The sequence below is a fragment of the Pieris napi genome, chromosome 14 (assembly GCF_905475465.1).
Source record: "Pieris napi chromosome 14, ilPieNapi1.2, whole genome shotgun sequence".
Taxonomy (NCBI): domain Eukaryota; kingdom Metazoa; phylum Arthropoda; class Insecta; order Lepidoptera; family Pieridae; genus Pieris; species Pieris napi.
Genome location: NC_062247.1, coordinates 9,746,787 through 9,768,905, shown reverse-complemented (window position 1 = coordinate 9,768,905; position 22,119 = coordinate 9,746,787). Strand labels below are relative to the sequence as shown.

At 32.5% G+C, this 22,119-nt stretch overlaps 1 protein-coding gene and 1 long non-coding RNA gene across 2 annotated transcripts; both read left to right on the top strand.

Moving 5' to 3' along the window:
- The first annotated feature begins 54 nt into the window (after window positions 1-54).
- Window positions 55-4,264, top strand: LOC125056037. The gene is made up of 4 exons (XR_007117985.1): window positions 55-154; window positions 1,241-1,356; window positions 3,354-3,549; window positions 4,053-4,264. It is a non-coding gene; the product is annotated as an uncharacterized LOC125056037 (long non-coding RNA).
- Window positions 4,265-12,683: 8,419 nt separating this feature from the next.
- LOC125056304 (endocuticle structural glycoprotein SgAbd-9-like) lies at window positions 12,684-21,832 on the top strand. Its single transcript, XM_047659336.1, has 3 exons — window positions 12,684-12,701; window positions 13,281-13,405; window positions 21,649-21,832. Exons 1-3 carry the CDS (start codon window positions 12,684-12,686, stop codon window positions 21,830-21,832), a joined length of 327 nt encoding a protein of 108 aa, XP_047515292.1.
- Window positions 21,833-22,119: the final 287 nt, after the last annotated feature.

The following is a 22,119-nucleotide window of genomic DNA, read 5'->3' as shown; positions in this document are numbered from 1 at the left end:
TGGTTTTTTAGATAGCACACATACAATATAGACCTAGCGTTATAATCCTTGCTACTCAGTTACTAAAGAAGGCTCAAGAAACGCTAAAGATAAGCTTTAAACAAAACTTTTGATGTTATTGATATAATTCAAAATGGAGGGATTACGTTGTAATGTAAGTACGCATTTTTATATGAGGAAAAGAACTTAGTTAATTACATTGATATTATAATGCTTACAATATGGTTTGGTTGACCTTATGAGCTCATCTTGACCTTTCCAATCTGCCATAGGGCAAACGCATGCAAACACATAGACTTTTTGAAGTTATAATTCTAATGATGAGATACAATTTTTATGATGCGCGCGCACACCGTCACAAAAAACCGACACCTTGAAGTTAGCACAGTCAACATATTAAAATAAAAAAATGACAATTTCTTTAATTATGTAGATTTTTTGTGATATTTAAATAAACTTTATTTAACTAGATAACGCGTTATAATAAAACTTTCAACGTATTGAATACCTTTTTTCTATTGTTAGTATCGTTTATTCTACAAACGTAGAATAAGACGAAAGATAAAAAATTTAAAAAGATTACATAGAAAGATCTTGTTACGCCAAAGAAGTATAACTTTTAACGCGTGTACATAAATACACATGTTTTTTTTTATAGAAGGTGAACAGTCTACCTAGAAACTCAGAAGAATATTTCTTTCGTCGTCCTAGTCCCGATCGTTCTACAAACCTATATACCATCCTACGCGATGGTAGCTTTTGATCATCGTTCGAGATGCAACCTTATAAAGAGACACGGCAGTGCTTTCTGACCTTTTTTTATAGAACAAGCAGGGTCAAAGGGGCAGGAGGCTCATCTGATGGTTAGTGATACAGCCGCCCATGGACACTTTCAATGCCAGAGGGCTCGCGAGTGCGTTGCCGGCCTCTTACGAATTGGTACGTTTTTTTCTTGAAGGACCCTAAGTCGCATTGGTTCCGAAATAGTTCAGTGGGCGGCTAAAAGAAAAACTGCCGATTTGTAAAACAATTTACTTTGTTAGTATTAATGTCATGTTTCGAAAATTATGAATTGGCTTTTCTTTTTAACGATTTGAATTCTTCTGTATTTCAATAATCTGCTGTCCTTTTTCCTGTTATTACTATCTATTAAATATATATTTATGGTTTTTATGTCTGTAAATAGATGGTAATAAATCTTCACTTCAGTGATATCAGTGAGTAACCCGTTCCGTTTCAGATACACATACTTATATGCCTAGGATATCTGACGTCTTGTCTTGCGGCTCCAGGATTTTCATCTAAGAAAATCCGCAGTGTACCAACACTGAATATAAATGGAGACGACCCGCTGTTGTAAGTAAATAATGAATAGAACTCCTCAAAATCTAAAAATGGTCAACATTATTGATAAATTAAATGTAATAACTATAAAATTTATTGCATTTAATTTATCAATTATGTGCTATAGTCATTGATATACAAAAAACCCAAGATGCACAGTCTCATATAAAAGTAACGCTCGAAAGTGTCCCGAAACACTATTTCTGTCCATAACAGTATATGTCACAAGCATATATTATTGCAAAATCAACCTTACGCGAATTGCTTAAAGTTGTTATTACAACGCAGTGTATACGTACTTAAAGCAATAAAATTTTACGAACTACCGTGGTCGGTAGGACAAGGTATTGAGTGGAGTCGAACATGACTTTTTTATTTACAACTATTTAACATAATTTTAAATTTATCCGACTTTTCGGGTGCTTTACAGCGTGAGTGGTCACGGTGACTGAAGACAAAAGGTGTTGGATGTTAAATAGTTGTAAATTTATAATAATACATAACTTTAATCTGGTTAAAAAGTTTTTTCTTTAAATTAAAAAAAAAAGTTAAATTGGCTACCTCCTGACCCACACTTTATATAGCGTAAATATATTTGTCAAAAACTACACACAAAAAAGTTCAAGAGTACATAAATTTATTTATAAATTATTTATAAAAATAAATAACATCGACTCCACTTGTAGACGCGAGACTATTTGAAATGAGCGCACAATTTAGAATGTTGCGCTCATTTTTTGAGGACGTTTTTTTGACGTTGAGTGTGCATCTTGGGTTTTTTGTATATCAATGGCTATAGTAGGTATATATTGACAATAAAGAAAATACCTATATTACTAAGATATGGAAACTTTTTAGTAAATTATTATCACATGGTCTTCGTATAATGAGGATTTTGCAATGAAATAATTACAGTTGATTATTGCTGGATATATCAAATATATCTTTATAAAAAAAATCAATGTTTTAACGATTTGTATGAGGAAATGAATGGAACAAATATTATAAAAAAACTGACAGTACAGAAAACACCAAAAACCACTAAGTGGATTAACCTTGGTGCTTTGAAGGCTACAGGGGTACAAAATAAATTCCTAATAAACTAAAGAGTTAAAATAAAATAAAACTAAGTACAAAAGTAAACCATACAACAAACAGAGAAAAAAAAATCATTTTTATAACTGCTTTGTTACCCAATCAATTCAATAAAAGAGCTTCGTTTTATATATTATTATTATTACAACTTATTAATTGTACCTACTTAGGTACTGTATAACGTAAAGAGCTTACCAATTACATATCTTTAGATAATGACAATGCCTTGGCTGTGTGAGTTCATAGGTGTCGATCATATTAAGTGAACGTCGTGACGGATTTCCCCCTGTTTTTCCGTCTTCATTCTGTCAATTCGTGCTTACTTGATTGTTTCTTATTAAATTACAATAAACGATTTAACAGGTGATGAGTAGCAAGATGTAATAGTTGCAAAAAAATTGTAAAAAAACATTGGCGAATTACAAGTGTCGGAGAGTTTAGTGTTTTTCTCGTCCGTTCTACGCCCTGATTCAAGAACTGGCAGTAAATGTAAATTTGGAAGCATCAATTTTTTTACTGAAGTGACCATTACCTTCATGAACAAGAGATATTTTTTTTACTTAGCCGGATATGTCTGTATAAATAATATATAATTAATAATTGTGCAGACACAATAATCGATATATTTCTAATTATATTGTGTCTAAAATAAGTTGGTAATCCGCTTGCATTCGCTATTATCGAGTTGTTACGCGCCACCAATAAGTTCCCGGTATACAAGTATTTGTTAACAGGTATATTCCTTTTACATATACTTACATCAATATATCCTTTTATAGCATCCATATATAGCTTTTGGGGTAGAGACAAATGAGTACTTTAGTTTTAGACCTTAGTTTAGATATTAATTATGCCATGAGCTACGTTTGATAATTAATTTAAATTACGTGTTTGATTTATCACAAACTTTTCAGACTTTCAAATTTTGAAAACATTGGAAAGGATCTAAGTGAAGTAAATGATACTGAGAACTTTACAACAGAGAACTATGAAAATACTGAAATTACCACAAGCGAAACTGAGATGGACGAAGCTACTACCCCTAGTTTCGAAAACGAGTCCACTGAATCGACGACAGAATCAGATTTTTTATTTCAACCATTAGATGAGGTTGGTAAACTGATTCTTGTTTTTTTTTCTTTAGTAATTGATGTTTAATTAAATTAACTTAGAAAGAAAATTAAGCACACGTAGAAAAAATAGTACATGCATTGGTATCCCCAGAGCTGGTACTTTTCTTATTTTTTACCCTTCATGGGTATTCTGCCACAGGGACAATATTTTTTGTTAGCTAAAGAATCTACTTATTATATTAGGTGCTTTATTAAGAGGGGGAAAAAACGTGTATGAGGCGGCTCACCTAATGTTAAGTGACACTGCCGTTCACAGCTCGCAAGTGCGTTACCGGTTTATTAAAGTTGTGGAATACTCTATTATTGAAGAAACCTCAGTCGATTTAATTCGGAAATAATTCAGTGTACAGCACACAAAAATTGCCTTAAAAGTGCGCTCAGTGCAACGACGGACGTCGAGGTGATACGGATGGAATTTTGTATTCTGCCTCAACGTCCGATGATGAAACTCAGCTGCAGGTATAATTCTTTATTTTTCAGTATATACAAGAACCCATCAATAGTCCAGATCTTTTAGCATCTCTTATTGGCTGATACGCCGTGCTTCACCGCCTCTACATACAACATTACATATTTCTGTATCAAGAAAAACTCGGAAAAACTCGGAGACATCATCAAGATTGTACATATAAAATGAGTTAAGCATTTTTCCATCGTCATCAAAGTCCTGGTATAATAAACTTGTTGTTTTCTTTGGATGTTTACTTCGCAGTGTTGTATCGCTGTTTATAACCAAAACCGTTTTACGATTTGTTTTTAGTAAGGGCTGAGTTTTATTATGTGCTGAAACGCTGAAAAAAATATTTATTTATTTACAGATATACATACATTATCTTTACAGACTATGACAATACGATAATGTCGAGAAAAAATTAAATATACTACTGTGAATTCACACTGCGAACATGAATATGTCGATAGTATCGGAGATAGCGTTCAGTAGGCGCAACGTCTTTGCAGACGGAGATCTGTGGTATCGCAAACAATCTTGGACTTCGCCGTCGCATATATCCCATAGGTACAAAGAAACCGAGTTCTTTGAGAATACTTGGGTTGCACACTGCCTCCGCAAGACTTTCAGTACATAGTAGGCCAACTGTAAGTCCCGTCTGGTTTCCAATTTATTGTACCCCAACATCCCATCCCCATGTCATAAGACAACTAAAGTTGGGTACATTAAAGGATAGTAGGGATAGACGCCATACAGTCTGTTATAAAGGTATCGGGTAAATTTATTCTGTATCCGCTCCAACATAAGGCAGTATTTATCTTCATGTGAAGCCCAAACAGACGAGTTACACTTTAACATACTCCTAACCAAGAATTGTATAAGCTTGAGATATCATTAATATTAGCGAACGCTGTTGCCCTTCGAAGCACAAATCCCATTCTTGCGTATGCTTCCTTGCAAATGTGCACAACATGATCTTGAAAATTCAGTTATTAAGTAATTGTTATAGATGTCATAAAAAATCAGTAGAAACTATTGCGAGTATATTACTGAACAAAATATTGTATAATTAAAAAAAAATCTATTGTGTATTATACATTCGTTGTCTTATTTAGAAAATAATGTTTTAAATCTGTTTTTTCGTTCAATATTTTCACCAAGTTTTTGTGTCATGTGTTTAAAAAAATTCTCGTTTAGAAAGAAATATATTTATAAATGAGTTAAACTTAGTATGACGTCTGCTCATCGCATAGAGTTCAGACCAAAAGCTTGAAAAAATGATTTTCAATAAGAACATAAATGTGACATTAACGTATCATATTTCTCAATAACCACTATGACTTACTTCGTATGTTTTTTAATAGTTTTTTAAAGGATTTTAAACTGAGGTATATATTACGACTTTAAAATTGAGCTTAACATGGTAATTACTTACTTATAATTCAGTTGAGAATTTACAATTATTGTCTTGGTTGATACCTCTTCTGTACAATAATTAACATCTAATAAAATAAAAATCAGCTGAATTTTAAAATAAATACGCAATCATATTAAGTTTTAGTACTTATAAAATTAATTTAATTACTCACAAATCCTGGCACCAAAGTCCGCATATTGAAAATAACTAATCAATGATAAAAAGTATATTATTTACGATAATTAACCAAATCAATCAAGCAAGTTTATTGCTTCATCATTAAACAGAAATTAAAGGTTTTATGATGTAGCATAAATGGTGAGACGGTGTGTGGGCTTATTAGTGCCGATGGTGAAACTGGGTTCAATTTACGGTAAAAAATTTTTTTTTCAGCTAAATATGCCTATTACACATGGGGCCGATTGCCTGTAAAAACTATCAATGAAACATACGCAAATCTGCCTATATGAGAAGTAACACGAAGTTCCGGCATCGATCTCTTGTTAAACAACATTCGTTTCACACTGTCAAAAGCCTAAAGTTAAAGCCCAAAGATCCATACAAAGCTACATAATATAATATTTGATGTTATTACAACTTTGGTTAGTAATATATGTGCTTAATCGGATTTACTACGAGCAAAGTTATCTTAGCTCGGGATGAAATTATTTTGGAAGGCGTTTCAGTACGCGAGAGTATTAAGCCGTCAATTCTTATTCCGTTAGAATCAAGTACTAACTTAATTAAAGGTAGTGTAACATTATTATTATTGCACCGTGTAAACAAAAGTTGACTCAAAACACACAAATATTAAGTATCTACAATATTGTTGAACTACATAGAAATAATTATAAAAACGGATACACAGAAAACCAGAACAAATTGAAAAATGTTGTACTGTGGTAGTCTAATGCTGGCAGCATTTCCACGTATTGCGATACTTATTCGTTGAGCGAGGAAAGCACTAGTTCTCAGGTCACCAGTACTGCCTACCATATCAACTTTAATCTTTAATTAGTGCTTGTACACTTGAATCCCACGACCCAAGAGTATCTACTTCAAAGGGAACAAAAAAATGTTGGGGGAAAGACTCTTAAATTTTAACTGTTTATTATTTGCCGCCTGCTCTGCGGCCAAGCTTTTGTGCTTGACCAAGAGAGGCGACACGGGGCTAACATTATGCTATTCATGTCTTTAAAATTCCAAACTTTTTAATCAGTTCCCTAATGAACAACAACCTGCATATTAAAACCTATGTTAAGGGCCTCAAAGAGAAAACAACATAATTTTAAATTTAGAATAGCGTCGTGCAAAGTATTATTGAATCACTCGCCGTCAACTGTTTCAAAATAACCTATTTCCAACTTTTGATATAACATAAATAGTCTAATTAAAAAGCACCCCACGGTGCACAAATTAAATACATAAAGCTGTTACGAACAGTTTGTTTAATTTGAAATAAGAATTACGTGAAATACGACATTACGCTTTGTAGCTCATGCAAGGTCATAAAGTTCTCAGTTACCCTCAAAACGTCATCTATCGAAATTATTATCATCGTTACATGTGGTACGCACCAAATTTTTTACTGGTAAATAAACTTTCCACTTTTAAACTTCATATACCTGCTAACATTATTTTCCTAGTAATAATAATTTATTTACAAGAATACCATAACAAAAATGTTATGGTGGTACAATCTACATTTTAGTAATATCAATATAGTCAATTCTTATATTATTAATAAAATTCTTATATTAATGATAAAATATCACATTTTTAAAATACAATATTACATGATCAAATTAATATTAATTATAATTGTTCACAAATCGCAAATGACATATCAACAACTTACCCTATTTTACTTACCTTATATACCATAATGTAGATATACCATATATATGGTATATCTATGGTATGGTAACGAGCTACGATAATTATGGTAAACATAAATGTTACAAAAAATTAAAAATTCAATAAATTCAATAAAAGTACACTTCCAATTTAAGATTTGACAAATGACTTTGAGATTGATTTTAAAATTAAATGTCTTAATTAAAATACCGCAATGGCGCTTTTAATATTTGACCTTACCCAGGATATGAAGCCAATGCCTTACGATGCAGTCGGACATTAACCACTAAACAGTGACGCAGTTAAAATAACAGTACTTTTACCGTATTCGCATATCTTCAAAACAAATTGTTTCCAATTAAATCTATAAAATTATAGGATTTTTTGATAAATTGATGGACAAACAAGTTAATGGGATTTCGGCAGACGCTGATTTCTATTTGCTTTTTTAATTGGCTTATATTTGGGTTATTGTTACAGGTCAATGACCTTTTAATTTGTATTAATAAATCAATAGAATAGTCTTATAGGACCTGTGTGAATATTCTTTAAAATCAATATCAATTCGATTGGCACGCCAAAGTATTGATTACAATAATTTCAACGATGAAACTCAATTTTGGTGGTTTTCAATATTGTGAACATACAAAAAATAGTAAGCCTGCTGATTGCTGATTACTATAATAGTGTCTTAACATATCAAAAGAACATAGCTTGACACTTATATTAGTTCAAATTAACAATTACATTGCAATACAAAAACTTTAATAGTTAAATTTAGATGTTTTTGTTAAACCTCGTTAGCAATAACCCTGTCTCCATTATCAAAACTAAATGTCACTAAAGAGACATTAATTATTTATGAGTACCTTTTTAATGTCATTGTAAACTTTAGACGATTTTTTTGGAAAATTAAATGAATTTCATTAAGTAGCGATAATTACATTAAAAAAATAACAGCCTTTTATTACGATACTTAACAGAATTCTATGTGTGCCCTTTTTTGGCAAGTTCTCCTCCGAATTCCGCCATTCCTCTGGGTACTGTGCCACTATCTTCCACGTCCCTGCTATTTCCTTAATTTGTGTGTGTCTCCTTCCTCCAACCTTCTAAGTTGTCTTCCTCTTTTTCGTTTATTCTTTGGGCACCAGTTTAGTACTTAGTAATAAAAATAATTAGATAAATTATATATAAATGGCATAATAACTTTTATATACAACAGTAGTAAGAGTAAATGTAATGTAGAATTTATTACTCCGAGTATCTATAGGTCTAAGGGAAGAGACAAGGTCCAAACAGGGAATCATAGTAAATGGGCTCGTACATATTCCTACTTTATTGTACATCTATATATAATATGTAATAGGAAAGTGGAAAGCAAACAATCATTTTGTGTATATAAAAGAGACGCCGAATTATAAACCTACTTTTACGGGTTATTAGACGCTCAAAAAACATTATTTTTACATCACATTTTTAAAGTAATTTTTTCGTATTAATTTTTAATATATTTCTCTTTCTCGCCCCTCATATAACGTAGCAATATTTTGTAGGAATTGTCACGCATTCTAGTAGGTATCGTTTGTACATTACATTACAACGAAAGATAAATTTCCATGGCGTTTGTGATTGGTCAATTTGATATCGACCCATATCAGGCACGCACGCTATCGTTTTCACTTATATAGCACTTCCAAGACGTATCCGGCAACCAAAGACCAAGAAGACCTACTTAATATGAAAGCTCATGAACGTTCCATTTTTATTTTCCGTGCCACCACTTAACCCTTATCTTAGAACGTGCACATAACTCTCAGCATCAAGAGGCGCATTAAATAACAAAATAATGCACTGCGTTCCGCCTAACCCTGTTTTATAAAGATTTGCATTGTTGATAAAAGTTTTGGCTTCTTGAATTATGAATCTTGGCCAGTACAACCGTTATAATATATTTTCAGATCTTTACTGTTTTACTAACTGCGCTATTCAAGAGTCCTTTAAAGGTAATTTTTACTTATAACTTGTTATGAACAAGTAGGTGATCGGATAATACTGTATACTTGATTGTAAATAATTAAAGAAAATAGTTTATATAGTATATAATATAGATATATACATATACATATATCACAAAATAAATTATACTTTACTGATTAAGTATATCAGCGCTGGGTTATATTTTTTTTACATACATACTTTTGTTAAATATATTGCGCAGGAATTGAGGAGTGTCGGCCTAGTGGCTTCAGCGTGCGACTCTCATCCTTGAGGTCGTAGGTTCGATCCCGGCTGTGCACCAATAAACTTTCTTTCTATGTACGCATTCTTTCTATGTGTGCATTGTGCGGCGTGTGTCTGGCATGTGGCACTGGAGGCTGATCACCTACTTGCCTATTAGATTGAAAAATGATCATGAAACAGATTCATAAATCTGAGGCCCAGACCTAAAGAGGTTATAGCACCACTGATTTATTTATTATTGCGCATGAAGTATGCTTCTTTTGCAAGTAGATCATCAATACTCACCGAACGGAAATTATTTTTATTTAACTTATATTTGCATATAGCTCTTAGTCATGCACTCTCAAAGGAGATCGTGATTTCTCACATCTTTATTTTGCTTTAACGTTTATAAGGCTATACGCATTCAATAAACTATGAAAAAAATAATTAACCATAAACTTATATGCCCCGTTAATTAGTTACTAAACTTGGGGATACTTATATATATAAATGGTTGTTTAATATTTTATTATTAATTAATACGACGTAAACTGTATTGTAATTTTTTCTATGCGATGATTCATTGTCGTACATGTATTTCGAATCATGAGGTAAAAACCCAAAACGTGTCTCGGGTGAATGAGATGAAAAACATTCGAACAATGCCGATGAAATCAATACATTGGTGAAATTTATTTCGTATTTATTTAAATATAGAATGAAAATTTAGTGACCTTGTCCGAACTGTGTTTGTTGTAGTAAAAAGTGGAAACCATGGCATCAAACCCGGTATATTTCGAACATGTTTTATAATAAGGACGCGTCTACAAAGACTAACGAAGGATGAAAAATTCGTGTTTTTTTAAAATAACTGTGGCAGTTTTTGAGCAATATTGTGTCAGCAATGAGTTTGCGCCAATAGACTTTTCTTTCTACATGAGCATTAAGCACTTCCTCTCGTGGGAGGAAAACTCAGCAACGTGTGTCAAGCACAGCAGATCATCTGTCTATTAGAAATAAAGATTCCTTTTTATTTTTTTTAAGATCACACAGAAGGTTTTATATATAAGATCACATCAAAAAGCACACCTCAATCAATAATTTATTAGTAAATTGTCTTCGTTAGTACATAATGTTCTTCGTATATATAGTGTAAGCCGTTTTGTCTATATATTTATTTTAAAAATTATAATTATAATAATAATAAATATATTCTTTAAACAATGCTGTGGATTATCAATAAATAAAAAAACGAATTTTACTAATCTCTTTCGGTTCTTTGAATTCCGTTAAAATTTGTATTTTGTTTACTGAATAATCAAAGTTAGTAGCTCACTTATAATCACAGTAGGTATCAGATGATAATATATAACAATAAAGCAGTCTTTATCTATTAGCTAAGCGCACTTTTAACACCATGCGGTCAAACTCCAAACTTTCTACAAACAGCTTTTTGCGTACGCATTTAGCACTTTCCTTGAAGGAAAATAAGGAGTTAATATCGTGAAATCCTCCTTATGTTAAGATTCAAAGTTGGAACATAACGCGGTGTGACTAAAGCATATTAATACATTTTGACATACGGCAGCCATAGTATGTATTTGATCTATGGTATCCATAGATCCAATAATAACACGGATTCGATTCAAATTTCGAACATAAACGTAGTATGTGAATATATTTTGTCATTCAGAAGTCATAGTTTGTACTGGGTTTATGGTATCCATAGATTCAATAATCGACGTAGCATAACGTAAATCACCTCCTTGTCAATAAAAAATACCAATGAGACAAATGTAGGAATTTAATTCATCAATACTCTAACGGCTTTTAGTTGTTGAGACCTACTTCCTTGGTCGAGGAAAGGGCATCTTGTTCACCTTTGCTTTTATAATAATGCAGCATTGCAACATTTATTTAGGGAACATTTTCTTTTGGCTTAAGGGAGTTAAGAATTTGCTTGCCAAAATGTTACTCACACTTTTGACGTATCAAATATTGATGTTTGGTTGATTATGTATGTGTCATTCTAAATTAACATTGCACTAAAAAGGCGTTCCCTCTGGTTTTTCCTAAAAATTACGTGAAATATTTTTCTAATTGACGCCAAGATCCGGATTCGATGAAGCATTATTTGTATAGACGTAAAAGGTATGTGATATTACTGGAATGTGATGAGAAATATTATATTTTTAAAATAGGCAAATGCAATAATTAAATTAGACTAAAGTCAAAGTTTTATAAATTGTTCTAGGATTTGGAGAATTTTGAGATCCCATATGATATTGTAATGTACAAATGAAGTTACATTAAGTATTTTGCCCATAACATATTATTTCTCTCTCTTAGTATTTCTTTCTTATTTAATATACGTAACGAAATCCATCGTTTAATTGGTAATTCGTATGAATTGTGTTTAATTCCCTGTTAAGCAGATTTGTGTCAGGTTATATCACAGACAACTATGAAAAAAAACTACCTATGATGACAAATGAACATCTAAATAGAGACCGATGTGTCCCTATAAAATCTGGATGATATTTTTTGCTTTATTTGATTAAGATATATCAAATATATAATCTATGGCTCAATAATAGAGAATCTGTGAAACTTTGAGTGGAAAATCAGTTTTTCCAAAGCCAATATTTATAGAACCCACTATATCCATTGTTTAATTGGTAATTCAAATATATTGTGTTTTATTGTCAGTTAAGCAGATTTGTGTCAGGTACCGACTACTAAACCTATGATGACAAATTAACGTCTATATAGAGACCGATGAGTCACAAGTATTAAACCCTATGTAATCTGCTGCTATATATTTTGCTTTTATTGATTAAGATAAATAAAATATCTAGTCAAAAATTTATCTATGGAAAATGGAAAAAATAATTTTCCAAAGCCAATATTTATTGACTACATCTGTGTTTTACTTGCATTCATCATTAGCGACGTTTCTATAGTATGACGTAATGGGCGTCCTGCTATTCATGTGTCGTTCTTATTTAATGGTTAGCTAGATTTGGCTCAGTTTACAAAACAAGGCGCGTGTATGCGTCCGTCCGCACACTATACCGTCTTTATATATAAGGAACATCTTACCGTTTGCCCATTCAGAGTATTGTCCGTTCAGGAAATCACCTGTTTTTGACTTTGTCGCATCATGACGCTACCAAGATCGGTAATTATATAGTGAAGTGAACATTAAATTATATTGCGTTGTCAGTTGCAAAACTAGTGAAGTGTTTAATCAGTGTGTCATTAGTCGGCAACGCTTTGACCTTTTACACTAGCAATCAAAAGCGCCAAAGCCTACGTTTCTTATATTGACAAATGCGTTACCCTGCAATAGTAGATAACTTAGAAATGATCGTTTGCAATTTACACTGTCGATATTTTGACTGGATTGTTTTCACTTGTATTTTTTTTTGGTTTTCTTTTGTTTTCCTTTTTTTCATCAATGTTTCGCAGTCCTTGTGTTTTACAATTCTATGGTATACGCGGTTGGTTACCTGGAAGAAATTGCTTGTAATAAAGCGATTCCATACTAAAGTTTTCGTATTGTACTATATATTTTATGCATCGAAGTGATTGCAAGATCTAAACAAACATATTTTATTTAAACATGACACCATTTTGTTTTTATTTTAACTGGTTTAATAAAAAAAGCCGCACCTTTATAGCGTATTGTATTATTTTTATGACTCCATAATAACAGGATGCTATTATGCATTAATGCTATTTTAATTAATAATTTCAGATTTTTGGCATCTGTTTGCTCCTCGTATTGGCGGAATGCACAGCGTATATTGCCAACGAATCGAGACCCCAAGTATTACAATATGAAATGGAGACAGCGAATATGCCTAATTCTTACAACTTTCAGTAAGTTTTTTTTATTAATTCGTTTTAAAACTAATGAACATATTCTTTCTAGAAACATCGTCAAATTGTATTAGCTAAAATTAATTTTAGCTATGTAAATTTTTTATTCGTTTTCATATTGTTTTATAGTTTATTAATTAGTTTAAAAGTCATACCCTTTTAAATATTATTTAAAAATGCACTTTTAATAAATATACTATTTTAGAGTGTTATACGTATTATACATATACGTACACAAGACGTATACAAGAAACAAATTAGTAAAGGCACTCTGCCATTTAACCCTGTAGTTTAATTTATGTTTATTTTAAAACATTTAAAAGCCGGCAACGCACTCGCGATTCCTCTGGCATAGAGAGTGTTCATGGGCGGCGGTATCACTTAACATCAGGTGAGCCTCCTGCCCGTTTGCCCCCTGTTCTAAAAAAAATCTTATACAGCTAAAATTATTTTAGCTCGAAAAATTTTATTCGGCTCATATTGTTTCATAGTTTATTCATAAGTTGTTTTAGTAAATAATAATAATAAAAATTGATATTCTACAAAATTGATCTTAAATCAAAACATTAAACTGCAGATTGAAATGGTAGAGTGTATTTAGTAATGTGATTATTATTAAAGTTTATTTATAAATAAATTGCAATTTTTAATAGACAATTTATACTGATATTTTTTTATATCTGCATAAATTGTACTAACATTATTTTCGTAAATATTATGACGCGTTGCCTCCTACATCACGTGAATCAAACAAAGTCGTCCGCTACACCTTGAACTTGGCCACCATAGACAAACCTGACTAATTCATTGCATTATTTGTAACACACTATCTAAATGGCGGGAAAATGTTTGTTCTTCAAAAGTCTATAATATATTCAACATTAGCTTCTTTTATATATATGAAAAGATGAGTAATCTACCATTGACATATAATTAGTTTTCACAATTACTTTAATCGTTTGTGATTAATATCTTCTCGGTAAATGTCAATACGCAGTACGCACTGTTATATTATATATTAATATCATATAAGTGTTGAGGTGTGTCAGTATTTTTTTTTTAATTGCTCCGGCACGGTTTGTGCATTAGCCAGCGTCAAGTATAAGATTTTTATAGTTCGTGCTTTTTGCCTTAGAAATTCGACCATCTCCTCCATGTACGGTTTAGGCACTTGCCCGGTACCGAACAACCCTCCCAATAGCCGAGAACAAATTTTAAATTAAATTAAAACTTGCCCTCGAACCGGGAATCGAACCCGGTACACCTCACCAAAGTATGTCAGTATTATTGGAGTTGAAGTGTAAAATCTAAATGAAACTTCTTCAATTTAGTGTCAACAGAGTAAAAATTTAAAAAGATTTTATATTTTGAAATTCGAATATAAACTTTTAAATTAAATTTTATCTATTCTGTGACACATGACATACAACAAACCTCTTTTTTGCCGCACATCATTAAAATGCACTCTCCCTTGACTAACGACTTATTATGACTGCATATAAAATATATAATAAAATCCGGTTTAATATATTTATAATTGCAGCATAATTACTTGTCCTTTATCGACATTGTTTCTATAGACCATTAAAATGTTCGCACGCAATGTTTCGTTTTTTTAGATACGTGTAGATCCGGGGTCCCGTCTTAATTCGTTCTTTGACCTGTGTTAATAATATGTTGTTGGGAATAAAGAAATGTAATACTATTTATTTTGCTTCTGAGAACGGACTATATCTGATGTTATCGTTGTTTAGTTCGGATAATAAAACATAATGAAAACAATTTTTTTTTTTAATTTTCAAGACCACTACTGTTAGGGTTTATAGAAGTGTCGATTATTAATAACACTCATTTGCGATTCGATCAAATTAGAATAATACATGCTACAATTAATACCTATAAACGGCTTAAAATAAGTAGCTTTACGGTGACACGAAAATATTGTTCAAAATAAATATTTACCTTTAAACATATGTATTAGGTAGTAACATTATAAATCCATCGATGATTATTGTTGGATCAAAAAGTTATCTCTTATTTCACACTGTTTACTTCAAAATAAAAAATTTACAGAGAGTTTCAAAATTACTTAATTTTATTCACATAAATATATATATGTATACTCAAAAAATATAATATAAAAACTAAAATCTCTTTAGGCAAGGTTGCGAAGATACTGGCTCCCTTTGAATAGCTAGACTAATTCTTTGTCCGAGATAGCTGCCAGCTCTTAGGTCTCCTGTGATGTGACTAACCTAATAACAAGCATAATTTAATTTATATAATTTTCATGTTTGTTATTAAATATTACTTTTATATTAACAAATTACATACCTGTATAAATTTCCTAAATTATAGATTATACACATATATACATATACATAAGGCAGACATATATAGGCTCTCTACTTAAAGTACTAATAAAAGAAAGTGTAATGATTCACCATATCGACAATGTAATACTTTAATATGTAAAGTTAACGTTTGCTGTCACTTGGATTATAGCCTCTACGTGATCTGGGCTTTTGGCGAAAGGCGATCTTAACGACGAGTGTTTTGTTAATCGCATCATTTGGCCCAAAATAATCTTCAGATATATTCTTACACATTTTAGCAGTGGCGTAACTATACCATCTGGGGGCCGTGGCAAATTCTTTTGATGGGACCCTATCAGTAAATATCGTCATGTTGTTCTCAGTTTAATTTTAATAACGAGATTTTCAACGTTGTATATGTCCCACTAATGGCCATAGGCCTCCTCTCTTAGGCGAGAGGAATGGTCTGTAGTCCCCACGCTAGCCCAATGCGTATTGGAAACTTCACATTCATCCATAGAACATAATCTCTTGGGCAGGGGCCCTCTTGGGTCGGGGGCCCGTGGCATCTTGCCAGCACTGCCACCCTATTGTTACGCCACTGCATTTTAGACTAAGAACATCATATCTACAATAAACTAATTAAATTCTATAACAAAAATCAATAACTAACCTTAAAATATAATATATTATTAAAAGGAGTCCTTTTAGGCAAGGTTCCGAAGATACTGGCAGCGTTCCCTCTTTGAATTGCTAGACTAATTCTTTGTCTGAGGTAGCTGCTAGCTCTTCGGTCTCCTGTTATGTCGACTCGACACCGAATGGGACAAAATCATATTCGGAGCCCTGTAATAGACAAGTCATGTAATAACCACGATCGACTACAATTTTCTAAGACGGTATAATCTGATAACAATGGTTCAATTAATAATAATTGAATAGTATTTTATGATACATACTAAATTCAAAGGCATTCATTTTTATCTTTCTTTGTACAATTCGGAGAGTCATTTTGTAATTTATTTGAAATAACAGATGTGTTCCGATGGATTTCGCATCTATAATTTCCATGTACACACAATGATTCAATAAAATTAATTAGTCTGTCCGTAAAATTAATAAATCTGAGGCCCAGACCAGAAAGGTTGTAGCGCCATTTGTATTTATAAGAAGTATGGAATCTGGAACTCGGACTTGTTATATACAACTTATATATCGGTTTATAGAGGTTTTTCCGTGAGTTGGTAATAAATAATCCGTGTCCGGAGAAGTTACTTTAATTCCCGACGACACAATAGTTCCTTAGGATAGGCTTATATATCAATCAAACAGACATATAACTTCTCAGATGTACTACATAAGCTTAATAATAGAGCTGAGGTAGCTCAAATGCCCAATATGTATTTAGCACTATACGGTAAAATTTATTGTTTCAGTCTCAATATTTCTGTGTTAATTACCTGTAATTTTCCTTTTTGTCAACGACCGCATGAAAAGAATTTTTAATGAACGTAAGTACTGACACCAAAAAGAAAGTGTTCCAAAAAACAAAGCTGGCTTTTGCCACTGTTTTACGTAATGACAAACTTAAGTCATACCCTTAAATGGCTTAATGAATGGACGTTGTGCGACAATCATTCTATAAAAAGTAGAACAGAGGCGCTATTCTCATTCACGAAATATATTTCTGACTCTTAATTAACTTCATTCACGCAAGATTTATCAGAGTTTGTAAAATACTAATTGTATTGAGAATGCGTAAATTACCTTTTGGCCAATTTTTAACTGTCCTCAAATGGTACTATGACTTAGTATAATTGGAATTTGAATATGTCACGAGATGCGCAAATACTTTTTCAGTTTCTAAGTATATTAGCGCTTAGTATCCACCACAATGAATAGTTACTGTACTAATATCTATCTACAGATAAACTAAATATGTAATTTTAAATCGTTTATTGACCTGAACATACCTATCAAATATACAGTATTAAAATTAAATTTAATAAAAATATTAAAACAAATTTAACAAGTTTGGTCCCTGCGGCAGTGTACCTATAACGCTGGCATTTAAATAATATTTACACTGATATTTCATAGCCTATTTATGATATAGGGAGCAGTGTTGGCCTAGAGGCTTCAACGTGTGACTCTTATCCCTGAGGTCTTAGGTTCGATCCCCGGCTGTCCACCAAGGGACTTTCTATGTGCGCTTTTTACATTCGCTCGGACGGTGAAGGAAAACATCGTGAGGCTACCGGGTTGCCTTAGGCCCAATAAGTCGGTGTGTGTCAGGCACAGGAGGCTATTAGATAGAATGATCATGAAACAGATTCATAAATCTGAGATGCAGGCCTAAAAAGGTGTTATCGACACTGATTTATTCTCTATATAACAATCTTTATTTATCACTAAATACAAAATATATCGAACGCGTAAGAATATTTCCTCAGAGACAATTCGTGTAGTACAAAAAGCTGATGCCCGAATAATGTGATACGATAACTTGTCCGTTTGTGGAATGGCCTTTTGCGATGACGTTTCTTAACACACCCTTACTTCAGTTAATGATAAACTATCTTCGCTGAGATCTTTTATCGACAATCGATTTATTTAATTTAACTGGACAGTGTCAGACAGTTTTCATTGCTTAATTAAAAAGTTAACAGAACTTTCTCTTTGAGAAGACAACAAGGAGTTAAGGTAATTTTCCTATTAATTGATCTGTAATCTTTATCAAGAGTATTCAAATTTCTACTTCAGTAGGTACTCCACAAACTCACAATCTGAGATACACTCCATACACATTTCCTTAAAATGTCATCACAAGAAATTACTAATATAGAAAAGGACAGAACATTCAATATTCGCTTTCATTAACACATTGTTTATTTAACTGGCTGAAAATAATGCTTTCGTATAAAAGGTATTAATAGTCTCCAGCGTAGTTAAATAAAAATATAAGTGCCACAGACCCTTAATACCCGCTCTAGCTTTTATTTAGACATCACGAATATTATATAAGATCTGTTGTAAAAACCAGTTTTTTACCTTTATATTCTGTGTCACCATTTGTATTCATTAAGCCGTAGTGTACATCATACCACAGATTATAAATTGCATTATAAGTCACAGGTTAAGCATGTTTAGAATTTGAATTTGGAAAGTCAGTTTATAATAAAGAAAAACTTTCGCAGCATTGTGTGAAGCGCTCATAATTTAAGACAATAATATACTTCTGTATTTTTCGTTTAAAGAATACAAACTATTATAAATAGATGCGATTTCATGTGTCGTATGTTTCCACTTTAAACTTAACAACTATTAAACTGATTTTCGTCATACTTTACAAGTAATAATATACAATATACATTTGTATGTGTTAAACATTTTGCTACAAAAGAAATCGGTAAATTTTCATTTGTGTATATGGATATATCTCGATAAAATGGGTATATAAAGTTATGTGGAACCATCTACTAACTGATGTATTTCTGAAGCAATTCGACTTACGATCCTTCAAGAAAATCAATCAATTCTTAAAAGGTCGCTAACACCGATATCACTTAACATCATGTGACACTTCTGCCCGTTTGCCCACTGATTATAAAAGAAAGGCAAAGATAACATCCGTGTCGCAAGTATACGGCTATAGAATAAATAAAAATAACATAATTAAAAAGCACATTATGTATAAAAATATAATATTTCCAACTACTTTGCATCAATAAGAGATGTAAGTTAGCCAATGCATCACTTCTATCTATTGTGTAATATCCCACTGGCATATATATAGTTCTCGAATCTGACATATTAAATGACGGTTTCCCACGACGTAGCTTCGCCGTACAAGCATGCGATAATTACGCATATAGAAAGAAAAATCTATTAATCCACGGGTTCGAAGTCGACCACTACCTGATTGAAAGTGTTTAAACTACAATAGTTCCTTAGAGTAGGTATATAAGGATAATAATACCTAATTGATAATAATACGTATTATCAATTAAACATTATAGAACTTAAAGTAACAAATTTTTAAAGTAATGATTTTTAATGTACATGCCCAATATGTATTTAGTAGTGCTAAATACATATACAGTTAAATTTATTGTTTCAGTCTCAATATTTCTGTGTTAATTAGCTGTAATTATCCTTTTTGTCAACGACCGCTATATTGAAAAGAATTTTTAATGAACGTAAGTATTCTGATGATATTACAAAGAAATTGTTCCATAAACAAAGCTCGTTTCTGCCGCTATTTGACGTACTGACAACATAAAATGCGAGTGGCAGGTAGAACCTGGTCGAAGACAATAGTTTGGTCAAAGCACCAAGTCATTGTCCAGAAGCCGGCATCCAAAATTAAAGTAGCCATGATGAACCTTCAAAAGGATGGCACTGTAAGAAATTAAAACTACCAGATTAAGACCGATGAATTATGTCTTGTACTAAGCACGTCGTCAATGTTTTAACGGCATACATAGCCGGGACATATCGTGAACTACTTGTTCGGATTAATACCTGCAGCTGAATTTCCTCATCGGACGTCGAGACAGAATACGAAATTCCACCCGTATCACCTCGACGTCCGCCGTTCCACAACTGAGCGTTTTTCAAGGCAGTTTTTGCCGCGCACCACCACTATGTGGAACCAGCTGCCCACTGAAGTATTTCCGAACCAATTTGACTTAGGGTCCTTCAACAAAAGAGCGTACTTATTCTTAAAAGGCCGGCAACGCACTCGCGAGCCCTCTGGCATTGCGAATGTCACTTAACATCAGGTGAGCCTCCTGCCCGTTTGCCCCCCGTTCTATAAAAAAAAAACTACGGTCCTCAATATAACATACGGGAGTTCTAAGTAAGCTTAATGTAAAACCTAACGATTAGTAACCATGACATCAAAACACGAATTAGCAAACCGCTAGAGATTTGAATAAGTAACCAATTCAACATACAATAAACAACTCACCTTGGCCAACGGTTTTGAATTGGCGCCAAATATTAGCTATTGCGTATTCCAAACTATTGTGTAAAAAAGTTGTCTTTTCATTATTAGATCTGACATTCGTCCGAATGCCTGTATTCGAGTACTATAAGGATTACATTAAGTTTATGTTATTATATTTAGTAATAGTATAGAACCTCCGACTGAGTGCTCCAAATTCTTCCATTTGTCTCTCATCTGCGCTACTATTTTCCAATCTTCACCCGCTTCCTTATTTCATCTACTCAAGTTTCTGGTGGGCGTCCTCTTTTTTTTCTCCCCTCTAGGCCATTAGTAAGGGTATTTTTGGCCTATTTGTCATCACGGGCAATATGACCGGCCCATTTCCACTTTAACTTTTTTGTGTTACGGCGTCTGTTAGGTTTGTAAGCTTCGTATTACACTGTTTTTTATTTTGTCTTTCATTTTCAACCGACGAATAGAACGCTCTATGACCCTTTGGGTAATCCAATAATCTTTAGTACCTTATTAAATCTGAATTAATCTCACCGCTACGCTACGCGCAGTACGCTAAATTGCGCTGTTGGTGCCTTGATAAAACAAAAATAAGCTTCAAAGTAAATTAAAGCGTTGAACTAGTGACACTAACCTACCTTCAAGATAAGATTCAGTATTAGGTACTTTTGCTATTACTTATAAAAAAACCCTCGGTAGTATTTTTGTTTCACTGAGAACTCTTGTACACGATAAATGTTAACAGTAAATAATGAGGCGTACTTCCTGCTATAACGATAATTTTGTCTTTTATAATATGTGAATTAATACGCTCCCATACAAAGCATGTGTTCACATTTTATGATGTCAGATGCACCCACGTAATGCTATCCAAAAATTATAAATAAGGCAAGAATATCGTCTCATGTATTCGGGAAATATTGACATGATAACTGATTTCAAATAAGGGTATGATTTTGTTTTAGCTATGACGCAAGCGATGGGTCATCCCGGACTGAGAAGGGTGCTATACTCAACCCAGGTACGAAAGACTCGGCTCTGGACGTAGCTGGTGCTGTCCGCTGGTACGACGACAAAGGTCACCTCTACGAAATGACCTATAAAGCGGGGAAGAGAGGCTACAGAACGATTATAAAGAAGCTTTCGTAGGCCGATACAAAAATCAAAAGACTGGATTCTCTTTTTTTGTTTCCTAATATTTATTAAATTATTGTTGTTCGATTTGTAATAAATTTAATTAAGATATTTATATACTTTTATTTTTGAATTATTCAAATTGGAAATTGATTGTCTGATAATATTATTTTGTTTATGATCGAATTTGTTTTTGTGTAAATTATTTATTTTTTGCAGTACATGCAAAAAACAGATACTTAACTTTATACACTACTATTTTTAGTTTTACTTAGTTTTAATTTCGGCAGTGTTGGCCGAGT